This window comes from Zeus faber, assembly GCF_960531495.2.
Source record: "Zeus faber genome assembly, chromosome: 10".
Classification (NCBI taxonomy): Eukaryota; Metazoa; Chordata; class Actinopteri; order Zeiformes; family Zeidae; genus Zeus; species Zeus faber.
The window spans coordinates 1,074,292-1,100,439 of NC_137199.1; the positions used below are offsets into that span (position 1 = coordinate 1,074,292).

The following is a 26,148-nucleotide window of genomic DNA, read 5'->3' on the forward strand; positions in this document are numbered from 1 at the left end:
ACATGAAATTCAGTGCTTCGCCACACCCACATCATGTGACGAAAACAAAATATTTTAATCATGAAGGTGTCTTCTAAACACTCGGCAAGTTTTATTTTGATTGAATTTATCACCTTGGAGGAGTTCGCGAAAGTACAAAGCATAAAAATGACCAAAAAGTGAGCAAAATTCAATATGGCAGACTTCCTGTTGAGTTTCCGTCATGGCGGCTATATATAAGTCTAGTGAGGTTACATATGTGTACTGAACATGTGTACCGAAAAAAGTGAATCGGTTTGATCCAATAAATTGCCTAGGAGGAGTTTGATAAAGTACAAAGCATAAAAAGTGCCTAAAATATCACAAAAACAGCTTTTTTTGGAACATGAAATTCAACGCTTTGCCACACCCACATCATGTGATAAAAACAAAATATTTTAATAACTTTTAATCATGGCGACTCGCCAAGTTGGAAGCCGATCGGATAAATTTCCTCGGAGGAGTTTGTGAAAGTACAAAGCAGGAAAATGACCGAAAGTGAGTAAAATTACATTTAATCCAATATGGCTGACTTCCTGTTGGCTGTCGGTCATGGCGGTAATATCTTTTTTTTTTTTTTTTTTTTTTTAAGTCTCGTGATGTTACACCAGTGGACCGAATTTCGTGAGTTTTCATGGTAAAAAATTAATAGGTTTGATTTTTTTACATTTTTGCCAAGTATGTTGCCATATTGCCACGCCCATATACTGTAATATAGATGGGGGGACCAGGACTAACGTGTGCAAAGTTTTGTGAGTCCCACATTCTGTCGGACGGACCCTCATTAAGACAAGGCTTAATAATTCATTTTAGTTTTTCATTTCATAAAATATTCATAAAATAAAATACATATACATAAAATATAAAGTCATAAAATATTCATTTGGGCTTCAGGCTACATTTTATTTAAAAATAAAATTGCAAAATCACAACATCCAAAAAAAGGTTTCTAAAAAGAGAAAAATCCGCAAGATACATATTAACAGCATTTGAAACCAAACCAATCATAAAGCTAAGCTACCACAAAAAAAAAAAACAACATTCATATCAATTGGGCTGATAACTATAATGCACATGTTAAAAAGCAGTTGCCCCTCATCAGACTAGCCCTTTCCAGAAATGACCAAATAGGTATTAGACAGCCCAAGACTTTTTTTATGTAATATATATTTCTTTTCCGGAAAAGTTATTAAGGAAAAGATTATTCAAACTCCAATTCCATGTTCAACATTTCATCCTTTTAAGAGCTTCCAAATATACTGTATTTTGTTCCCCCGATGGTGAGTAAAAGTAAGCTATGTAGTCCTAGACCATGAATGAAGGAAACTGAGGTATATACAGAAAGGTTTTATCTTCAGAGTGCTGAGACAAGAAAACTCACATCAACATTGTTTGATCCTTTTCACTTCTCTTGTACAGATTAGCTCTCTTCCACTGCATTTTCATGGTCATTGAGGCTTCCCTGTCTGCTAGAGAGGCCATGGTAATGCTGCTCTAGGTTCACCGATGGAACTGTCCATGTTTGATTTTGTCCTCAATTGCAGTAATATACTTATTCTGTTATACGGTAGCTTAATCAATATAGGAACTATATTGTACTATATATACACACTACATTGTTCTATGTATCCATTCTATGTTTAATTTTTTTAAATAAACCATTGTGGATAAAATGGCAGTACAAACGATGAAAAAGAAGACAGACAGTGACTTGGATCATTTATCTTGATGGTATATCTAGCACTGCTACGCTGTATGTGGTTCCAATGAGGGCTCTGTCTTCATGACTTTGTTTGGTGTACTTGAACAGTCATCGTCCTGGGATGTGAGGAGAGGGAGAGAGACAAGCAGTGTTAGTAGTACAGTAGTTGTTGAAAATAAACAAACTAAACAAAAAAATAAGCAATATCAAACTAGACAGCCAGCTCTGAGGCTCCTTTGCCACACCAATTATTGTTGATAGTTCATAAATGTGTACACTGTTGATCAATTCCAGGATGGATAACCTCACCTCTAGTGAAGTTATTGATCTGGTGGTACAGGCAGATCTACTCTGGGAATCTGGAAGGGTTGGAAAGTCCAGCTCAATGTCCATCACATCATCAAGCTCCAGCTCCTCACTGAGGAGAAATCACAATGAAAAAAAATGTAACTCAAGTTTTTCCTTATCACATCCACCACTCTAAATTACATTGCAAAGAGGACACCGTCATCTCTCTGCAACTGTAGCTACCGCAAGAGGATGTGTAAACACTTTCAATTTCCAAGTGCAAAGTGTTTTATTAGTAAGTGTACAGTACAACACAAGGTCATTCGGTACAATGAAATTCTTAGGGCATGACAGGCAATAACTATGTAGTGGGCATTAAAAGATAAAACAACAAGGCAAAGATAAGGAGGAAATAATAAAAAAAAAATTTTTAATAAAATAAGAGTCGAATATAGAAAGTTAGAGTCAAGTTACAAATAAGGGCAAGAGGTCACAGTGTATGTACATAAAATTAAAATAAGAAAATAAGAAAAATGGAAAATAAAAATTGGACATTGTAGCAGTAAACAGAAAAAGGTTAGTCTATTGCAAAAGATAAAGATATAAATATAAAGTGAAGGAGTACCGGTGGACATGTACATGTAGTTGTGGGGATGTACATTTAATTTACATAGGTGACTTTAGTTGCAGGTTGAGAAGCCTGATGGTCTGAGGGTAAAAACTATTTGTGAGACTGGTTGTCCGTGCCCGGATGCTCCGATAACGTTTACCAGATGGCAGCAGCGTGAACAGTCTGTAGCCTGGGTGGCTGTAGTCCTTTAGGATGTTCCATGCTTTCCAAAGGCATCATGTGCGGTAGATGCCTTGCACGGAGGGAAGGTGGCAACCAATGATGCGCTCCGCTATCTTCACCACCCTCTGGAGCGCCTTGCGATCAGCAGCGGAGCAGCTGCCGTACCAGGCGGTGATGCAGCCAGTGAGAATGCTCTCAATGGTGCATCGGTAGAAGCTGGTGAGAGTCCTGAGACATGCCAAACTTCTTGAGTCTCGTCCGACTGCCTGGACCAGGAGAGGTCATCACTGATGAACACACCGAGGAACTTGAAGCAGGAGACTCTCTTCACTTCAGCTCCGTCGATGTGGATGGGGGGCGTGCCTCCCCTACTGTCGTTTCCTGTAGTCCATGATCATCTCTTTTGTCTTGCAGACATTTAGAGAGAGGTTGTTATCCTGGCACCATGTTGCCAAGATGCTGACCTCCTCTCTGTAGAAGGACTTATCGTTGTTGGAGATGAGACCCAGGATGGTGGTGTCGTCCGCAAACTTAAGGATGGTGCTGGTGCTGCGCATGGCCACACATTCATGTGTGAACAGGGCGTACAGGACGGGACTGAGTACACAGCCCTGCAGGGCTCTGGTGCAGAGGAGAAGTTTCCCATTCTCACTACCTGGGGTCTGCCCGTCAGGAAGTCCAGAATCCAGTTACAGAGGAAGTGTTAAGACCCAGACCCAGGATCCTGAGCTTGGGAACAAGCTTAGCGGGTACAATTGTGTCGAATGCTGAGCTGTTATCGACAGCATCCTCACGTATCTGTTGCCCTTGGGAGAGGGTGGTGGGCGATGGCGTCATCCGTAGTTCGGGCGATATGCAAATTGAAGGGGGTCCAGGCTGTCAGGAAGGGAGGAGCAGATGTGGGTTCTGACAAGCCGCTCAAAGCACTTCATGATGGTAGAGGTCAGTGCAACGGGGCGATAGTCATTCAGGCAGGTGATGGGTTGTTTTTTTTCGGTACCGGGACAATGCTTGTCTGTTTGAAGCAGGTGGGGACTGTAAACTGGATCAGGGAGAGGTTGAATATGGAGGTGAATACCCCCGCCAGCTGGTCGACGCACACTCTGAGGACACGGTCTAGAATGCCGTCAAGCCCTGGAGACTTCTGAGGGTTTACTCTTTTAAGAGCTCTCCTCATGTCAGCCGTAGAGAGGAACAGAGTGCAGTCATCCTGGTCCTCAGCTAGCCAATCAGCTGGGATGGTGTTGCTCACCTCAAACCGTGCGTAGAAGGTGTTGAGCTCGTCGGAAAGAGAGGGGACTGGCTGGGCATCACTCCTGTTTCTCCCTTTGTAGTCTGTGATGGTGTGCAGTCCACACCACATACGTCTGGGGTCGGAACTGTGGTAGTCCGACTCCAGCTTGTCCCTGTAGGCTCTTTTGGCATCTCTGATGGCTTTCCGAAGGTTATATCTGGACTTCCTCAAGGCCTCCAGGTCCCCAGAGCTATAGGCGGAGGACCGTGCTCTGAGCTTCACCATTAACCCAGGGCTTCTGGTTGGGGAAAGTCCTGACCTTGACTCTCGAGACAACGTCATCAATACACTTGGAGATGTAGGCTGAGACCGAGTCTGTGTATGCATGGAAGTCCCCATCAACTGCAACACAGAACATCTGCCCTTTAGTGGTTTAGTTTCCTCACTCCAGCGTGGGACTGTCCGACAAACCGGTTTTCCTTGCTTTAATTGTTGTCTGTAGGTTGGTAGGAAAAGAATGGAGGTGTGACCCGCCTTGCCAAAGGCGGGGCGGGTTAGGGGTTTACAGCTGTCCTGTAGTTGTGAATAACAATGGTCGAGAGTCTGATCAACCCCGGGTAGGAAAGTTTATATGCTGGTGATATTTAGCCAAGACTTTCCTTATATTAGCCCTATTGAAGTGCCAACAACAATAGAAGCTGCCTCAGGGTGAGCGTTCTCCAGTCCATTAATTACTCCATAAAGGTCCTCTAAAGCGTACGTTTTATCCGCCTGTCGGGGTATGTAGACTGCCGTGATTATAGCGGAGCTGAATTCCCGCAGGAGGTAGAAGGGACAGACTTTTATAGTCAGCGTATTAGTAAACACAGCGGCGGCAGGACAAAGGGATCGCAGAAGGTATTCCGGTAAATTTCACTGATTGATTGCATGATGCCCTGTTTCATTTCTTACCTTTTGCTTTACCTGAGATTTTTGTAATCAGGATTTTTCTCCAAATTATATTTAGCCTAGCATTGGCCAAATATGAAATACCAGTCTAGATGCATCCCTAGCATTTCTGCATGCACACATGTTGGTGCATTATTTTATGATTAATAATAGTCAGTATGTGAATCTTGTCAATAGTATTTTCTTACATGTCATTGAGATCTTTCTCTTGCCCCTCCAGTGTGGGGGGGTCCCAAGCATGCAGCTTGACTTTCCAGAGTTTAATCTGCTGGTCCCAGGAGCGACGACTGTATTTCTTGAATTTATTAGGAGTCTTGGGATGAAGGCCAGACTGACGCAGGTGTCTGAGAAGATCATGAGTACAGAAATGGAAATTGTAGTTAAGAATAAACATACAAGTGCAAGTAGAGAAACAAGTAATAAAATGAGGTTGTAATGTAGTTACTCTGTAAGCTAACTGGCCAAGAGTTTTGGTACAGCATGACATTTTCTGCCCACATTCAGGTGAGACAACTACAGTTAGAGTGCATTCAGAAAGTTTTCAGACCCCATCACTTTTTCCCACATTGTTATATTACAGCCTTATTCTCAAATAGATTAAATACTTTTCCCCTCTTCCCCCCTCAACCCTACACACAAATACCCTACACTGAAAAAGCAAAAAAAGATTTAGAATTTTTAGTAAATTTATTAAAAACAAAAAAAACTGACCGTGTTCTATGACACCCGCAATAGAGGTCAGGAGCATCCTGGTTCTAAAGATTATGCTTGAGATGTTCCTACAACTTGATTGAGTCCAATTGATTGGACATGATTTGGAAGGTACATACCTGCTGATTTTTTATTTATTTTATTTATAAACCTTTATCAGTCCCACAACGGGGAAATTTGCAATTTCTCTGCATTTACCCATCCTAGTATTTACGTATCTTGGAGCAGTGGGCTGCCATGTAGAGGTGCCCGGGGAGCAGTTATGGGGTTAAGTGTCTTGCTCACGGACACATCAGCATGCTACCAAGAGGAGCCTGAGATCGAACGAGCAACCTTCTACTTACTAAACGACCCGATCTACCTCCTGAGCTACTGCACCCCTCTTATATAACCATTGACAGTGCGTGCCAGAGCAAAAACTAAGCCATGAGGTCTTGAGAATTGTTTATAGACCTATGACACAAGATTGTGTCGAGGGACAGACCTGGGAAAGGATATGTGTCCCATCACATGCTGACCTTGCACATTTCGGGGGTCGCCTACTTTTGGATACACGTGAAAAACATTGAAAATTCCTTTCTCGGTCAAAAATTAGATTATAGCAGATTTAGTAGATTTATGTTCCTGAAGTTGTTTTCTATCTGTCAACTTATTTTCAAAACTGAGTTTGATTTCTAAATATTCAAAGGGTGAGGCTACTTGATCCACCAGCACTTGACAGGGAAAAAGTCACTCAACAAATAAGCGTAAACGGCGATCTTAAGGTTCCCTTTGATACAAACATGCCGATCAAGATCATCCGTCCATATTACATGTGATGTCAAGCCAGAATGTAAAAGTTTTGATAAAATAACGCTATAAATTGTTTCTAGCCCACTCGGATCATGACTACATCAGGGATTCTTCAATATTTTTTTGGTGGACTTCAGTGGCAATAAAAAAAAAAGAAATTATAATAATAATGTTGCGCTGACATCACCTCACAGAAGCTGAAGAAGTGCTGACTTCACTTCCATAAACAAATGGATAAAATGGAACACCAGAAGCAAGAGGTTTCACTTCTCTGTGAAAAACATATCACCATGTTGTTATGGATTACGAGAAGAGGGTAGCAGAAGCTCTCGATCATATTGCAGAACTTAATTCGTCTAGTGCAGTAGATTTAGGTGAGTAAGAAACTTGTACTAGAATACATGTTCCGTGAGGATGGCCTTCACCCTATTAGGGTGAAGGCCGTCTGTCCTCAACAGGTTGGGGACACTCTTTCTAGGAATATGTGACCTACCGCAGCAAAACCCGCATTGTCGCGCATTTCTAAAATAGCCAGGAACAGCCAAATAAATGGAAAAAACCTTTCTAGAAGGAAAATTCGCTTTTTCCTGATTAGTGTTCCTTTTGTGTTTTGTTTTTTTAAATCTCAATGTGTTTTCAAAACAGAGTTTGATTTATAAATAGTAGAAAAATGTTAAACCGGGGAGTTAAATACTCCCGTGAGATTACATGGGGAAACACAGTTCACTTACTGAGACGCTGAATAACGCCAATCGATCGTTTCCCTTTACGCAAACGTCCAGGTGAAGACCATTCCTCCATATTCCATGTGAACTCACAATGTGAAACCGTTTTGATTTGACTGTACTTTACCACACCCACAGAGACATTATTGTGGAGGGGTCGTATACCAACGTATACCAACAAAAAAGTCAAGCTGACGCCACTTCTGTAAACAAGATGAGGATCCTTCAGCTTGTCCGTGAAAACTTTCATCTCCATGTTATTATGGATTACGAGAAGCAGGTGGCGGATCTAAATCATATCACAGACCTCAATCAGACCAGTGGGATAGATCCAAGTCAGTATAAGAAGCGCGTACTGGACTTTATTTTCCGCAATGATATTATTGGATATTATGGAAACCTATTCCATTTTATTTCAATTTATTTTATTTCAATTTATTTTTTATTGTATTTTATTCTATATATTTTTTATCTTATTCTATAAGTATTCCACTTACTGTATTACGTTTTAGGAGTCAGTTAGTCGGTCTATTAGAAAGGAATTTTCTACTTTTTATTTTATTTTATTTTTGTACTTTTTCCTAGGACTTATTGTGTGCAATCACCGGGTGCGTTGCATTACATTTCACTGCATATATGTATGGAAGTATGTATATGTATGTGACAAATAAAAATCTTGAATCTTGAATCTTGATAGTCAGTTCTCCGACACTGATGCAGTGTCGAGCGACAGTGATAAATCTGATAACGGTGCTATCCAGGACTTGGAGAACATTTCGTACAGCGGATTTTAACCTGAATGTGACGATGAAACAGAATATTTTCAAGAACCACCGGAGAGGACCGATGACACATCCGGAAGAAGTTGATGACATGATGAAGTCCGTTGAGGTTGGTGATGCAGATTATGAACAAGTAGCAATGGACAAGATTCTCAAGTTTACCTGCAAATGCATTCAGGGGTGAAAAGAAAAGGAAAAGATGCTCCAAACATGCTCTCAAGAGTGAAACTGGGGTAGGGTTGGGGTTAGCCCACATAATAACTCCAACAACTTTGAAGCAATTTGGCATACGCACATTTATATATTAAATGACACACCAAGTCTGATATACAGAGACTCATATTATTGATAGACTCTACATTTTGTTGTGTTGTTTACACTTAACTCCTAAATAATTCCACTTTTGCCAACCATTTGCATTCTGGGAGCCGGATGAATGAAGTGTGGGGGAAAACTTTGGCTGTGATTATCTCAGAAACACAGTTTGCCACACCCTTGTCATTAACAAGTCATAGCTTTAAAATATTTTCTTGATTTGAACAAGTGATACCTTGTTTGGAATCTCAGATTCTTCACTTTGATGTGTAAAAAAAGTCAAAAGCCACCAAATGTACTAAATGTCTGGAGTGGGTCATACAGATAATGTTTTGAGTCAAGCATGACCTCACTCTAGAGCAGGGTGGGACACAGGTAAGTAGAGAGCCTGGTAGTACCACTTTTAAGGGTATGGACTCGAGCCGAGGTAGGGCAGGCTAATTGTAAGTCTGCATATGCTACACCCTCAGAGGGTATATAGTCTGCCAGTTTAGCTAGTATTATGCAGGACAGTAGTAACCTGCCTAGTGTACTAGAGAGGACAGATCTGGCAGGTGGAGTACTGTATGACTCATTTAATCATCCTTCCTCTCATCTCTGTATAAACTCTGTTGGTTATACTTCAAGCAGTTTTCTCTGCTCATCACAGTGTTTGTAGATTATTCGTCAGTTCTTACCAGATACCCACAGTATAAATTCCCTTCCACGCCTATAGTTCCTCAAATTACAAATCAGACTCTAAACAATGAAACTTACTAAATACCAGGCAGAAAACGGGGTGAAGGGAATCGATCAGCCTACTTTAATGATAATTGGTCTAATGGATACCAGATCACTACCCTCTAAAGTTAGTTGTTGTTAGTCATTGTTAGTCATTGTTAGTTAATGATTTGATCAGAGACAAAACTCTCAGATGTGATGGATCTATGTGAGACTTGGTTAAAACCAAACAATTTCTTACCACTAAACAAAGCTTCTCCACCACACAATGTCAGCTGCCATGTTGCGTGTTCATCTAAGAAAGGTGGTGGCGTTGCCCTTTTCTCTAAATCTAATCTTAGCCTCAATCCGAAATTGAACATTGACTTAAAAACATTTTAGGCTCTTGTCCTCAATACCACTGCCTATCTACCTAGCAGTGATCTACTGCCCTCCTGGCCCCTACTCGTGCTTCTTAGATGAATTCTCTAACTTTGTTATAGACTATAGACTAATATCCATGTGAACTTCCCATGCGAACCCCTTAGCAGGTTGTTTCAGACAATTGATACGTTTGTCTTCATGCAGCCAATACATTTAATGTGGCCCTCCGCAATGCTTTAGATACAGTGGCAACACACAAAAATAAAACTATGTGTGAAGAAACCAACACCTTGGTTTACAGATGAGACCCGAGCACTTAAAAAAATCCTGCAGTAAACTTGAGCGTAAATGGCGTGCAACTAAGCTGGAAGTGTTCCGTCAGGCATGGGCGGATAGTTTGAAGAGCAAACGGTCTATTTTGTTAGCCAACACAAAGTATTTCTCCAGATTAATCGGTCTTAATAAAAATAATCCTCAAACTTCATTTGATACGATAGCTATGCTAACCCCAAAACAGCCTATTCTCAACAGCTCCCCCTTTACAGCTAATGACTTCATGCAATTCTTTACTCCGGAAATTGACCTTATTAGAGACGAGATTAGAAGCACTCTGTCTCAACCACAATTGAATTAGTGCGAGTGGAACAGGCACTTGGGCAGATGGTGTATTTTACCTCTCACACCTTGATGCAGTATCTCTTGATACTTATCACAGTTGGTAAGTGCAGCAAAAAAATACTTACTAGACCCACTCCCTGGAAAACTTGTTAAAGAACTGCTTCCAATTCCTGGACCCTCTATTCTTAACATTATTAACTCATCTCTCTCCTCTGGCACCGTACCTTTGGCTTTTAAGACAGCCATGATAAGACCCTTACTTAAAAAGTTTCAAATCTCCAATTCATCTCCAAAATTCTTCTTCCGCTCCTTTCGGCTGGTCCCGTTAGGGGTCGCCACAGCGGATCATCTGCCTCCAATACCTTGTGTTCTGTGCATCTTCTTCCCTTACACCAACCGCCTGTATGAACTCCCTCACCACATCCATAAACATCTCAAAAATTCTTAAAAAAAAAATAAAATTAAAAAAAAATTAATCCAACAGATTACTGATCACATCCTCCAGTGGTCCATTTCGATAATTTCAGTCCGGATTCAGAGACAGCCCTTACAAAAGTGGTTAATGATCTTTTATTAGCAATGGATACACACAGCTCATCATTAGTACTATTACTCACCTGAGCATTGCTTTTGATACTGTTGATGATAACCTACTGCAAGATCGCTAGATAGATCAGGCTGCTGCAAGCTACCTGGATCGGGCCTGATGAGGACCACATCCATGGAGGTGTCTACCTGCAGCCCTCTGCACTAGCAAATAAGACTCTTACTGTTTATCTTAGACATTAAATTGTATAGACGTACAATATCCTATGATTTGTCATATTATATTGTTATTGTTGCCCACTCTGCATCCATTGGAGCCTGGTCAACCTGTGAGGGGGATTTTGGTGGTCCCTTCTCAAGGCTCCCCCCCCCAAATGGTGTTCTAGGAATTTTTCCCTTGCCCAGATGAGGGTTCAGAACAGTGGGTGGTCATGTGAGCAATCTGAAATGGGCCACTTTTTAAAAACGATCATTGTTATAAAACAATAAAGGCAGGAAATGTGAATGTTCATCTTTACATCATTATTTAGCAGACGCTTTTGTCCAAAACAAATTACAACTATTCATACACCAATAGACCTAGCCATCAGGAGTAATTAGGGGTTACGTCTTACTCAAGAACACTTCAGCATGCTACCAGAAGGAGCCGGGGATCGTATCAGCAACCTTCGGATTATTGGCAACCCGCTCTACCTCCTGAGTTACTGCCCCAATTAAGAAGTTACATAATAGAGCGGTCATGCTGGTAAAGTGAGCATGAACTTGGCGTGAAAAAAACAAAAACCTGAATTGACCTCTAAATCAAAGGATTAACTTGAACTTTATAAATGACTTATTCAAACATTATTTCAGTTAAACACATTCAACGTTATCTCATTGAAGGAGTAGAGCACTATCCAAATGTAGCCATTTAAAGCAGTAATTGTGTTTCTACGTGTGTATTTTCTGCTGTAAAAGCTTTCTAAAACTGATTTCTCTGAACTTCTGTTTGCCACACCTTAATCTTTAATAAGCCATAGCTTCCAAAATATTTGCTTGATTCAAAATGTGACCCTTGAGTATGCGGTGGGGTCAGATATATAAAAATAATTCTGCAACATTGAAGGTCCCCAAGAACACAGTGTCATGCATCATTCCTAAATGGAAGAAGTTTGGGACCACCAACAGTCTTCGCAGATCTGGCCAAACTGAACAATCAGGCACGAAGGGTCTTGGTCAGGGAGGTGACCAAGAACCTGATTATGACTGATGGAAAGACGGTTCTTTTGTGGAGAAGAACAACCATCTGTACAACACTCAGCTATCAGGCCTTTATGGTAGAGTGTCCAGATGGAAGTCACTCCTCACTAAAAGGAAAATGACAGCCCGCTTGAAGTTTGCCAAAGGCATGTAAAAACGATTCTGAGACCACGAGGAACAAGATTCTCTGGTTCGATGAAAACAAGTATGGACTGTTTGGCCTGAATGCCAAGCAGTATGTACAGTACGGAGGAAACCAGGCAGCTCTCAAGTACGGGCCAAGGGGGGGGGGGTGGTGCTAAGCGTGTCCCTGTTACCCACTGTGCTTTCTTTTTTATATAAGGAAACTAAGTAAAATAACAGAGGACCCAAAACACACTTGCGGTTTTGATCAATGATATATTATTTTCAAAGGTTTTAATGCATGATTGGAATGACAGGTGAAGAGATTCGGGGCGATTTTTTTTTATATTATTCTTATTTTTGTTTAAAAAAAAAAAAACGCCTGATCAAATTTTCTTTTAGGTTCTTTATGAACTAACCCCATTTGCCCTTCATTACTTTTCATATACTTTTCACATATTACTAAGTAACTGACAGTTTGTATGAACCAGATGTTATCTGTAGTGAAAATTTTATCTGATTGGCTTAGCGACCATAATGTGTCATTGACGAGCACCCCTGCTGTTTGGCTCTCGACGAAAAGAATCGTGGAGTATGTCATACAGAGGATTTCAAGGTCTCACTCTCAGGTCCAGTAGATACTGATCATATAGACGGGTCAGGGAGCGAGCGAGGGAATCAATGCGCTGCGTGCTACAATGAAATACAATTTCACCCATTTTAAATAGTAAAAAAATGTATAAATAGAAAATGAATCTGGCTGTCAATGTTGATTTAAACAAAACAACTTTAAAAATACATAAATAAATAAATAAATAAATAAGAATGCAGATTTTTGGCCCAGTGGGGGGTCAACTTAAGCCTGGCTAATGACCTTTCGGATACCATCCCTTCAGTGTAGCATGGTGGAGGCAGCATCATGCTGTGAGGATGTTTTTCTGCAGCAGGGACGGGGAGACTAGTCAGGATCGATGGACACAGCAAAGTACTGAGAGCTCCTTGAAAAAAAACCTGCTGACAAGAGCTGATAATCTCAGACTTGGGTGAAGGTTCACCTTCCAACAGGACAACAACCCTAAGACCGTAAGCAAACCGCCAAGAAAACACAGGAGTGGAATGTGAATGTCCCCAAGTTAGAGCCCGGACTCGAACCCAATTGCACATCTGTGGAGAGACCTGAAAATGGCGGAGCACCGATACTCCCCATCCAAATTGACAAAGCTTAAGAGGATCTGCAGAGAAGAATGGAAGAAACTCCCTAAATACAGGGGTTCCAAGCTTGTAGCATCATTCCCAAGAAGACTCTAAGCTGTCATCATTGCAAAAGGTGCTTCAACAAAGTACTGACTAAAGGGTCTGAATTAGGATTGCCGCTATTATCAGCATTACACGGTGTTCAGGCATACACCGATTACATTACTTGCCCACCGCCCCCACCGTTGTTTTTATTTTCTATTTTTTTTTTTTTAAATAGTATTTCCAGGGGGGTTCCAAGCAGCGCTGCGCGATATATCGTTTCAACATAGTCATCGCAATGTATGCATGCCTAATAGGGACATCGCAGGATGTGCGATGTCAAGTAAGGCAAATTAACTCAAACACATCATGCTACAACTTGTTTGCTGCATGATACAAAACGAAAACTCACACAGCTGTCATTTTCCATGACTAATCTACAATAGAAGTCTGTCTGATGTAATGTATTTTACTCAGATTTAAGGGTTCTTGGTAAAAGGGGTGCATTAATATCGAGCTTTTCTAGCCATACGACTCAAAGCGCTTTAGAGTGCATACCTCACATTAACCCATTCATATACACACATACAAATACTGATGGCTGCGGCAGCCGTTTAAGGCGCACGCCAGCTCAGCGAGAGCAGTTAGGAGGTTAAGTGTCTTGCTCAAGGACAGTAAAGGTAGGGTTGGGTGGGTATGGAAGGGTTGACTGGGTATGGAACTCAGTTCCAAGTTGGAACCGGTTCTAAATATACAAGAACCGTGTATTTGATGGGAGACATGCATTTCCATTCTGTTTATCGGTTCCTAACTTTTGCATATTTCAGTCCTCCCAACACGCAGCAAAAGCTCGAAAGTTTGGCTTAGTTTCAAAATTATTATTTTTAATAATATGTTTCCATTATTTATTTAAATAGTTTCCCTTTGTAATTGTTGATCTTTCCATATAAGAAAGAGTAATATCTATTTTTATCAATGAGCGGAAAAATAAACCTTCCTGTCAGTTTACTGAATATAGCCTAAATGTGCCAAGAATAAAGATATTATTTTCTATGCAGATGCACTTGTGAGGGAAAAATAATGATCAATGTTAATGAATGATGTAATTCTACTACCATGTGATGTCTAAATGCTGGGGCATATGTTCGTTTGGTGACGCCTGACTCTTTCTCAGCAGATCTTACATTCCGGTATACCACTGTGTTTTAGTCGTTTTCTCGTAAAAGGACCATTCGTGTAAAGACTCAATGTATGCCTTCTCTGCACCGAAAGTGTTCAATGCTTTTCCTTGTTAAAACATGTTCTCAGCTGTTACTGAAGACACCAGCAAATCACATGTCTAGCCTCAGAATGGGACACAACCTCTCATAGACTATAAAGGCCTATTCAAGTCAGAACTGGTCAGAACACTGCTTTGGAGCAGTACTGAATCTCTCTCTTTATTCTGCAGAATAAAAATCTTTAATAGTCTCAGTTTTGTTTCCTTGTGACGGGCAGATTAACTTCACCGACCACACGGAGAATTTCTCCAACACACTCTACAAAATCACCCCATAAATAAATAAATATATATATATTCATGCCAATGCATTTTTGGAACCTCCCAGGTAAATGGTTTTAAGCAGTAGCTTATTGTAAATGTATATATTTAGGAGGTACGGACTCACTTTGGGACTTCTTTCATGTATCTATCGTAGGCCAGAGTGTTCTTGCCATAGTTTATCTGTTTCTGCCTCCGTAGCAAAACAGCCTCGTCCGTCTCCATCTCTCCACCTGTAGGAATTGGCGACTCTCTGGAACTGGAACAGAACAGGGAACATGTTAGTTCTAGAATTCTGAAATCCGGGCAGACAACCACCAAACAAAAGTAATATTAGAAACCAAATTGAATTCCTGTAAATATTTGATAATCAGGAGAAACAGCTTTGTTATTTATTTTTTTAATCCACAATTTTTCCAATTTCTTTGTATTAATATCTATAACAAATAAAATTGGACCGTCTCTTCCATTGTCCTTTCCCCATACTGCTCATACTGTCAATACATCAATGCGGAACAACCTGGATGCTTTCGGAGCAAACTAGTAACCATTTAAACAGGGAAACAGTAGTCAAAATACAATATTTATGAGGTTCACGCTTCACCTGAATTTAAAATACTTTAACAAAAAAGAAAAAAAAAGGAGAAATTGCGGAGGCTGACTGCATATTTTACCTTTCAGAAGAGGTCATTCTCTCTCTCTGAGTGAACTCTGCAGCCAGTATCCTCCTCCTGTAACTAAACATGATATTGTATTTCAGTGTTATACAGCACAATACTCCTTTGATATGTAATCTTTTTTATTGTGAAGCATTTTCCGCCTTTTTTTTTGCAAGTAAGCATAGAGTAGAAGATGGTTTCCTTTGACCATCACCTATGTCAGGTCAGTTACAAAACAATGGCGACTACATAGCGCAAAAGAATATATCGGCTATCATATTGGAATTGAACATTTCTGGCTCCCTATTACACTTGACAAGATTCTTACGAATGTATGCTCAATTAAAGTTAGTTATAGCTTGTGGCGGACAAAGGGGTGTGGTAAAGCACCAGCTGCGGATGACAAAGGAAATCCTGACCCACCAGGGTACTACCTTTATGTCACATACACTCCGGGAACTTTACGAGTTACTGGGCTTCCGCTCAATTCGGATCAGTGTTTACCATCCCCAGACTGACGGCCTGGTGGAGTGGTTTACTAAAACGCTGAAAAACATTGAAAAGTTTGTTAACAACGATAGCCGTAATTGGGACAAGTGGCTGGACCCCCTGTTGTTTGCAGTGTGGGAGGTTCCCCAGGCCTCCACGGGATTTTCTCCCTTTGAACTCCTCTTCTGCAGGAGACCCCGGGGGGTGCTAGACCTAATTAAAGAAAACTGGGAGGAAGGTCCTAACACCAGTAAGAATGAAATACAGTATGTTATGGACCCGAGAGCAAAGTTACACGTGCTGATTCGGCCCTTATCATGGAATAATTTGCTCCAGGCTCAGGAAGGTCAGCGCCTCTTATACGACTGGGCAGCTCGACGCAGTCAATTTGCACCGGGAGACAAGGTGCTAGCATTGCTCCCTACGTCCAGCTCTAAATTGCCTGCCAAGTGGCAAGGGCCTTTTGTGGTCACACAGCGGGTAGCGAGGTCGAACGGTCTGACAGGCAAGGGGGCAACAAGGACTTATCACCTAAACCTTTTAAAAGAATGGAGGGAAGGGGCGTGAAGGTGTGTTCTTGGCCGTATCGCCTGCCCGAACACAAACGCAAGATTGTGCAGGCAGAATTAGAGGCCATGCTGGACATGGGCGTAATAGAGGAGTCCACGAGTGGTCTAGTCCCATCGTGGTGGTGAGTAAGCCTGATGGGTCAGTCCGGTTCTGCGTGGACTTCCGAAGGGTGAACACGGCATACCCGATGCCCCGGGTCGATGAACTTCTCGACCGGTTAGGTACAGCTCGTTTTTTCACGACACTAGATTAATTCGGTGCTGTACCTCAGCCGCAAGCTCTCAGAGCAAGAATCGAGGTACAACACAGTGGAGAAAGTGTCTCGCTATCAAATGGGCAGTCGGTTCGCTCCGCTACTACCTCCTGGGACGAGCTTCACCCTCTGTTCAGACCACGCCCCGCTGCAGTGGCTCCACCACATAAAGGACACAAATGCCCAGATCACCCGGTGGTACATGGCTCTCCAGCCCTTTAACTTCCAAAAAAATTGATTAATTGAATGTACCACCCGTGAACAAGGGGCTGCACGATTGTAGATAAAAAGAGAATCACACTTTATTTCTTGAATAGAATTGTGATCATGGTTCAGTGAAAAGAGCTTTGCATTGAAAATAAGCAGACATGTGACCAAGTCCCTCTTATCCAAGTCACAAGTAACTCTCAAGTCATTTTGTCCAAGTCTCAAGCAAGTCCGAAGTCTTTTTCTTGGGCAAGTCAAGTCACAGCTGATTTCAAGTCTCGAGGTTTTAAAGTCAAGAGTCTTTAGTTAAGTCAAGTCATTTTTTCTCCCAAAGATACTGCAGTCTTACCTGCAGTATTCGGTCTTTATAAAGAGAAAGACAAGGTATTATTACCTGTCTAACAATGATATTATTGGCCTATCTAACCTGTTATGTTAAGTATGACAATGAATTTGTATTATAATTGAAGTGTCATTGAATAAGTGAAATTAATGATGTAAAAAAAGAAATCATGACTTTATAAAAGCTTATATTTCTTAATTTCTTCTCGATCAAAAATAATATTCCCATTTTTACATATTCACTTTTACATTGTGAAATACTGACAGCGAAACTAAACATCAAACTTTGTTACATTGCGTCACGGTCCATCTGTCTGCCTGTTTGCAGAATATCTCAAAAAGTTATGAACACATTCACACTAATTGATTTGATTTAATTTTTGAATCTGAACGTGATGAGTCTTGGCACAGTCACGGCCACCATAATGATTTGATCTGATCATATGGTGTGCGTGTGTGTGTAACCAGCTGGAAGGGAACAAGTGCTTGTTGTTGGGGGAAAAAAAACAAAAAAAGACAAAACACCTCAAGCTATATTTGAGAACATTTAACTTATAACCAAACAAATACATAAAAATAAAACACACAAAGAACTTTTATAGAATAAAAAATGGAAAAGATACAAAGATTGCCAGGTTCCAGTGACACTGGAACTGATCACTTCCAAAACTAATTAATTCTCCGACTTTCCCCATGAACCTTACCTTACTGCTCGGAGAGCTGTGTCCTGTCTAAACGCGAGTGTAAACAAACATGGATGGATTTATAATGCCGAGTTGGATTTGTGCGCTTATTTTGGTGAGTATCTTCAAAGTAGTGTAAAACATATGAGCACAGGATAAATAATGTTTTTTATTTATCATACTTATTTAAAAATCGGAACACATCGGCTGCATAACTGCCGATCCAGATGTGGTCAAAAAAGTCAAACACTGACCGATTTCGTCTGGCTCATAGTTTCTATCACGATGTCGCAAATCAGCAGCAGAACTGAATCACTTGGAGTCTCCGTGCTTTACTTTATCTGCACGTGGGAGCAAATGTAAACGAACATGGAGGAGCGTGGCGATTCGCAGAACAATCACGGCGCTAAACACGGAAGAGAAAAAAAAAAAACACTGTCCCTTGTTTACAACTTTCAACCTTCTAAACATCAACTTGTGTTTGATAAGGAAATCTTGCACGGTGGCACCATTCATGGATTACTACAACATCTGTCCGTCTGCTACTGAGCCACCACAACATGAAGTGAGGGGGACAGAGCCCAAACAAAGTAGCTTTTTGGATGCCGATCGCGTTTTAGTTCAAGGTTCAGTGAATTAAAGTGAACACAAACAAGTCATTCAGTCATGTCTTAATTCAAGTCATGAGTCTTTAAATTCCAAGTCCAATCTCAAGTAATTTATTTTCTGCCATGTCAAGATGCAAGTCATCAAAACAGTGACTCGAGTCCAAGTCACAATGACTTTCGTCCACATCACTGGAAGTAACCAATGGCTGTGGAGATTTATTAATCAATCTGTGCGAAAGGCAGAAAACGAACTACAGCGGAATCTGTCTTATTTGCACCAATTATATAGTTAGATGTGCAACACAATGCAGCTTGCTATCATTTTGCTCAATCTATTTAGCTCTAGCACATTCCAAGACACACAGTGGACTCTTTTACTGTCGAATGAGGGACCAAAGAGATAAAAAATAATAAAAAAATCAATGGAACAAATCCCTAGACATCTACCATATAAGAAGGTACATAAATACACATACGCTTCGTTCGTAATCTCTAACCACTACAGAACGAGAGAGTCTACACCGCACACTGGACACTGGTGCCAATGTACATTCTGAATCAGCCTGCACATTTATAGTACACAGTATCATGATGTCACACATGCGTCTTACTCTAAATCTCATCTTGTTTCATTAGTTTTTGATTTTGTTGGCATGAATGATGTCCGGCTACTGTGGGTCAAATTTAGTTGGTTTTTCACTAATTTCTGCTCCTTATGTGGATCGATTTGGATGGAAATTTAACCACGAGATGTTTGTGGCATACCAGTTCAAACAAGACAGAAACCATGATCGTAATTTTTCCTGTGGTTCTGTTTCAAAAAGTTTAAGCCTGAAAACTTAAAGAGAATTGTTCCTGAGCAATTACAAAAGGGGATCCGGCCCACCATGAGTCGATAACATACGTATATACATGTAGATAATACATAATTTCAATTTATTGCTGCTGGAATTTAAATTAACCATTCAAATTTATTTACTAATCGCTTTCATGCATTTGTATTCATTTTTGATAACAGGACATTTCAGTCTCCCGAACGACTTAGTTTCAGATAAATTAGGTTCTACTTTACAACCTACCATAACACTTTATTCACAGTGGGAAGAGATCACAAAGCAAGTGATTTCTGTGGAACAGAAAAACAATTGAAACGGATAAAGTATGTGTGTGTTTTCTGACCGATGCATGTCTCTATGTACGTCTCTCGTCAGTTCATCATTCTCCACCTGGCTGCCCCAGTCCACCTGTCTGCCACATCGAGAGACTGGACCCTCACTCTCTGGTGTGGTAAAACTAGAAAGTTGGGAAACAACACAAGAGGCGGAAACTAAAAGTTAGGTACTGGTAAACACAATACTGCATTGGCAAAACTTCAGTACATAGTTCAGAGCTGGCAGTGGAGCTGGACTCCGCAATCATCGGTATACATTTTTTAGTGGGGCTGTCAAAGGATGAAAATAATCTGCATTGTGCTGGCACTAGCCTTGGGCCGATACTTGATAATATCGAATATGGCAGTATTTGCCACCATATGCAATATTTTCACAGTATCGAATATCACAGTTTCGAAGATCTCCTTCACTGTGTCCAAATGTATAATCTACTAATATCAGAGGGAGTAAGCGAATTACATAAAATTTCAGCTGTTCCTAAATGCGTGGATAGTGGGATCAAATTTCACTGCAATTCCAGTATTTTGACATAATGGGGAGAGGGATGAGAAGAGACGCAAATTTTAAGGAATTTCCTTAATTGACTGTTGTTAACCTTAACAATTGTCAATTAATTGATAACATAAAAGCTAAATATGATATGAAATACAGAATACAAAATGCATCTTACATTCCTCAATCCCATGTTATATTCCTCAAGATGTATTGTAACATTTGAGAACCCCCCCCGTATTTTGGGTGGGACTGAATCACAATATAAAATTTCGGATATCGCCCAAGCCTAGCTGCCGCTAACCATACAGCAACTGTGCTCGCTTGCGAGTTACAAAAAGGAGAATATCTGTAGAACTCGAGTTTACCAGGAGACATTACTAAAAACAGCGACACAACAGTAGATGGCTTTGAAAACAGCAGTCTTGTGAAGGATGGAGAGATGGCAGCAGCTGCCCTTCTGTTTCTCAGCCTTTCAAACATAGAAAGTGAAAGTAAAGGCCGAGACAAGGTTCTGCATAAACTACACCTGTATTTCCTCTGCGGTCTCCACTGCGGTGGTGAGCTATTCATGCTTCTGCAGTAGTTCTGGGGGCTAACTACAGACGCCGCCAGAAGCCCGGTGGCAGTGCCGGCCTCATTTACGATTATATTTGCACATCAATTATACGATTGCAACTAGATTGAGTAAATTGGCAAGCATTTTGTGGCCTCCGGTTGCCCCCTTCGGCAACCACTTTAACCTAATAAAATAGGGACAACAAATAGCAAAACACACAACCAAAAATAAATATATTTGCTGAATTAGTGATATTTAAATATTGCTGTGACGGTGGAAACAGAACACTGCACATGCGTTTACTCACGTGCGCATTGAAGCTCACAGGCAACTGTTTGTACGCAACAATTGTATAATACAATACATACGTACAATACCGACTGGTCGGAGAGCTGGTCGAATGTTTGAACGGCCGTTAAACAGGTCGGTTGTTAAGTAAGGAGTACCTGTATACAGTGGGGAGAACAAATATTTGATACACTGCCGATTTTGCAGGTTTTCCTACTTACAAAGCATGTAGAGTCTGTCATTTTTATCATATGTACACTTCACTGTGAAAGACGGAATGTAAAAAAACAAAAATCCAGAAAATCACATTGTATGATTTTTTTTTTAATTAATTTGCATTTTATCGCATGAAATATGTATTTGATCACCTACCAACCAGTAATAATTCCGGCTCTCACAGACCTGTTCGTTTTTCTTTAAGAAGCCCTCCCATTCTCCACTCATAACCTGTATTAATTGTACCTCTTTGAACTTGTTACCTGTATAAAAGACATCTGTCCACACTCAATCAATCAGACTGCAACTTCTACACAATGGGCAAGACCAGATAGCTGTCTAATGACATCAGGGACAAAATTGTAGACCTGCACAAGGCTGGGATGGGCTAAGGACAATAGGCAAGCAGCTTGGTGAAAAGGCAACAACTGTTGGTGCAATTATTAGAAAATGGAAGAAGTTCAAGATGACAGTCAATCTTCCTCGGTCTGGGGCTCCATGCAAGATCTCACCTCGTGGAGCCTCAATGATCATAAGAAAGGTGAGGGATCAGCCCAGAACTACACGGCAGGACCTGGACAATGACCTGGGGAGAGCTGGGACCACAGTATCAAAGAAAACCTTAAGTAACACACTAATGCCGTCATGGATTAAAATCCTGCAGCGCACGCAGGGTCCCTCTGCTCAAGCCAGCGCATGTCCAGGCCCGTCTGAAGTTTGCCCATGACCATCTGGATGATCCAGAAGAGGAATGGGAGAAGGTCATGTGGTCTGATGAGACCAAAATAGAGCTTTTTGGTTTAAACTCCACTCGCCATGTTTGGAGGAAGAAGAAGACGAGTACAACCCCAAGAACACCATCCCAACCGTGAAGCATGGAGGTGGAAACATTCCTTGGGGACGCTTTTCTGCAAAGGGGACAGGACGACTGCACCGTATTGAGGGGAGAATAGATGGGGCCATGTATCACGAGATCTTGGCCAACAACCCCCTTCCCTCAATAAGAGCATTGAAGATGGGGCGTGGCTGGTTCCCAGCATGACAATGACCCGAAACACACAGCCAGGGCAACGAAGGAGTGAAGCATCTCAAGGTACTGGAGTGGCCTAGCCAGTCTCCAGACCTGAACCCAATAGAAAATCTTTGGAGAGAGCTGAAAGTCTGTGTTGCCAAGCGACAGCCCCGAAACCTGAAGGATCTGGAGAAGATCTGTATGGAGGAGTGGGCCAAAATCCCTGCTGTAGTGTGTACAAACTGCTTAAGAACTACAGGAAACGTCTGATCTCTGTAATTGCAAACAAAGGTTTCTGTACCAAATACTAGGTTCTGTTTTTCTGATGTATCAAATACTTATTTCATGCGATAAAATGCAAATTAATTACTGTGAGGGAAAAATGATTACGATCAACTATTTTGAATGAGGACAAAGGCCTCTACCTCGAAAAGGGGGTTTGAAAACATTTGTGTCTGTCCCCCCAGGAACCCCCCCAGAGTTATGTAAAGAGAAATGTTTTTGCTCCTACAATGTCAATTCTAATATGAAAGAAACCGATCACACTTGGCCTGTTTACCTTCTATAGAGATGAGGGACACTCCTGGGGAACTGCATTGTCATGCAACCCCCATTCTGCCAGGTCATGGTTGCAAGTACCTGTTATTTACATTCTAGGAAGGGGGGGGCACCCAGGAAGACAGTTAGGGGGGAGGCAGACTCGTCTGAGACCTCTAACCCAAACCACACCCTGTTTCTTCTGTATAAAGCCTCCTGTCTTTCTCTGTGATATTAGATTGATCCGAGCGCTGCTTTGGAGCAGTACTGAATCTTTCTCTTTATTCTGCAGAATAAATAATCTTGGATATTCTCAGTTTTGTCTTCTTGTAGCGGGTTAACCTCACCGATCATTGCGGAAGAATTTCCTTCACATTACTTAAAAATCATACAATGAGATTTTCTGGATTATTATTGTTTTTAGATTCAGTCTCTCACAGTTGAAGTGTACCTATGATAAAAATGACAGACCTCTACATGCTGTGTAAGTGGGAAAACCTGCAAAATCGGTAGTGTATCAAATACTTGTTCTCCCCACTGTATGTATTTGAATTGTGACAATTCCTTCCATAACGTGTTTTTATTAACTTTGAAATATACAACATTTCAGCTACATTACGTCATTTAGCTGGCACTTTTGTCCAAGGCTATTTCCAAATACATTTTTCCATAAGTTCAAATATAAGTAGAGTAGTTATGGATATAAAAAAACAGATTGAGATTACGAGCAGCACAAAGTAGCAAGTCGTTTTGAACATCAAGGTCGGTGGGGGGGGGCGGTGTCGAAACGTTCATACCCCGAAGAATCTTTTAATACAATTTCAAGCTCTCCTAAAGTGACCCATAGAATTGCACTGAGCATCGTGAGCCACAGCTCAGAGCAAACTTTTTTCCAAACAAAACAATAAAAACAGTGTTTTATTGTAGATGTATTAATTTTACTGTTTCAGAATTTAATGAAACAAAAAATCCCCATATTTAACTGTCTTATGTGCCTAATCTATTGTTAAAATGGCACTTAGTAGAACTCGATATTGGATTGGATTATCCAGTCTAGTATAGCCACTCACTTTATCTTTGCAACTGAGCAAATGCATTTCATTAATGACAAATCTATTGGGTAATTCAGCAATTTCATCAGTCTTATTTTAGTGGTTCTGACATCCACTTTCGCTCTCCATAACAGACAAACTAGTAGGCTGGTGTCTGTGAGAATTAGTTGTGCCTTACTTGGCATGTCTGATGTCAGAATGTCTGTCGGCGCTCTCATTGCGTCTGTGTTGTTTCTCATTGCAACTGCCAGTCTCTCTTTTTGCCCTCAGGTGGCCATCTGCTCCCCTCTTCCTGCACTGGGACCATGGAGACGGGACATGGTTCCTACACAAGACAGATTACCAAAACATTAGACACGCTCAAAAACACACACACACACACACACACACACACACACACACACACACACACACACACACACACACACACACACACACAATGTACTTTCAAAGTCAAAGGGCCCCAATCTCTTAAAGATGGTTAGACCAATGTCAGGCATCAACTTAGAAACTATAGCAGAGAACTCAAGAGCAATTCACATGTTGTGAATCTTTACGTGACTGGGCTGAGTTCCATTTTTTTTTTTTTTTTTTTTGTATACTTTAATAAACCCTCTGGGGAAAATTAGGTGTCCTCTGCATTTGACCCATTCTATATCTAGGGGCAGTGGGAAGTTGTAGTACAGCGCCCAACTCCAGCTATTTTTCTAGAGCCTTGGTCAGGGGCACCAACAGGAGTATTAACCCCTGACATACATGTCAGGATGGTAGGAGGAAACCCACACAAAACACGGGGAGAACATGCAATCTCCACACAGAAAGGACTGCCGGCCGGGATTCGAACCCAGGACCTTCTTTCTGTGAGGCAACAGTGCTAAACAGAAATGAATCCTTTGTGGTATGCCCTTAGTGAGGGCCATGTGTCTTCTTTGTATTCCGCATCTGAAACAGTTTAAAAGAACATTTACACATATATATGGACAAAACTTGTAATCACCGGGATTTTCTTGACAGGTTATCTTTGACTTTCGAAAACGACAGCTAATGTATGCTACATTGCCTATTTGGATAAATGTAATAACGCCCGGCTAGCACGCTAATGTGCTACAGCCATCGCTTTAAATAAAAAATCTATATACTACCGCACAAAAGCTATTAACAGTACACACAGTGGGGTCGAAGTATAATGTTTAGTAACCTATCCTTGCCGCCGAGCACGCGTCAAACAATTTACTACTAAACTTAATATAACTTGGTCTAAGGAAATTAGCTATCTCGCTCGATACTGCTACAAGCGACATGGCTTTGTGGATCTTCTCTTCCTCTCAGATGCATTGTTTTGCGAGCGACGGGCGGGCAAATAACCTCCCCAAACCACCCAACATGGCGCTGGTTCGTTCCATTTAAAAAGGGATATCGCTTAGAACTGAGTTAGGGTGTCGTCTCGTGACGTTATGCCTCATCAGCGCGTTGAGTTTAACTGAACTTAAAGTGGCGCCAAAGAGTGATTCAGCTAGCTGGGTAAATCGAATTTTCGCGGGATTACACCGGCGCGAGTTAAGACCGTTTTCAAAACTATCATGTTGGTCCAGTGGCCCCCAATATGAAAGTGCAAGTTGTATCCGAATAAAATATGTTTACGAGTACCCGGTAAAATCTAAAATCGGGAAAAAATCTCGGAACACACATTATTACCAGAAGTCTTCATCTCGAGGTAATTCTGCATCCAATCGTACGGATCTACCAGAATATTTGCCAACTCGCCTGTTTTCGTCTCCGCTGCTTTTAGCATTGAGGCGTCCATTTCTGTGCCGACAAGACATTTTCTGCAAGTCTATTTGCTATTCTATAACAGTGTGTGCGTGATGGCGCAACAGTCTGCAACAATGGTAAAAAAAAAAAAACCCGCAGTTTCGAACGGCACTGGGGGTCACGTGACCGGAAAGGTTGGACTGTGACGCCTTCTTGTTAAAGGGACAAACTCGTCGCTATAGTACTGTGAAAGAGAAAGAGAGAGGAGTTTAGGGGTGTATAGCGTCACAGCTTCCTCGTTTTAGAGTTATATGTGGCTTTTAACATGGACGCTAAAGTCTATCCAGCACCAGGAGACAACCACAGCGAAAAGGAAGCAGTTGGGTGCGCAAAAGAAAATGAGTGCAATATGTATGAGTGCCTTTTCAATCATTCCAAACTACGGGGGATAAGTATTATGGGAGAAATTGACTATACATTTAAAGGAAATATAATTATCATGTATACATGTATATTATATTTATATACATATACTATCATTATATATATACATATTATACACAT

General features: G+C 41.1%; 1 protein-coding gene across 2 annotated transcripts; it reads right to left on the reverse strand.

The window, feature by feature from the left end:
- Positions 1-900: 900 nt before the first annotated feature.
- Positions 901-25,714, reverse strand: slbp (stem-loop histone mRNA binding protein). 2 transcript variants are annotated; one of them, XM_080007619.1, is made up of 8 exons: positions 25,597-25,714; positions 24,011-24,157; positions 19,684-19,797; positions 15,368-15,424; positions 14,821-14,952; positions 5,172-5,327; positions 2,030-2,138; positions 901-1,836 (listed from the first exon to the last, which is right to left on the reverse strand). In XM_080007619.1, the coding sequence occupies exons 1-8, from the start codon at positions 25,653-25,655 to the stop codon at positions 1,765-1,767; spliced, it is 846 nt and encodes a 281-aa protein (XP_079863745.1). In that variant the 5' UTR covers positions 25,656-25,714; the 3' UTR covers positions 901-1,764. The 2 variants fall into 2 exon arrangements, with proteins under 2 accessions (XP_079863745.1, XP_079863744.1); XM_080007618.1 differs by having other exon boundaries at positions 15,368-15,430.
- Between the last annotated feature and the right edge of the window lie 434 nt (positions 25,715-26,148).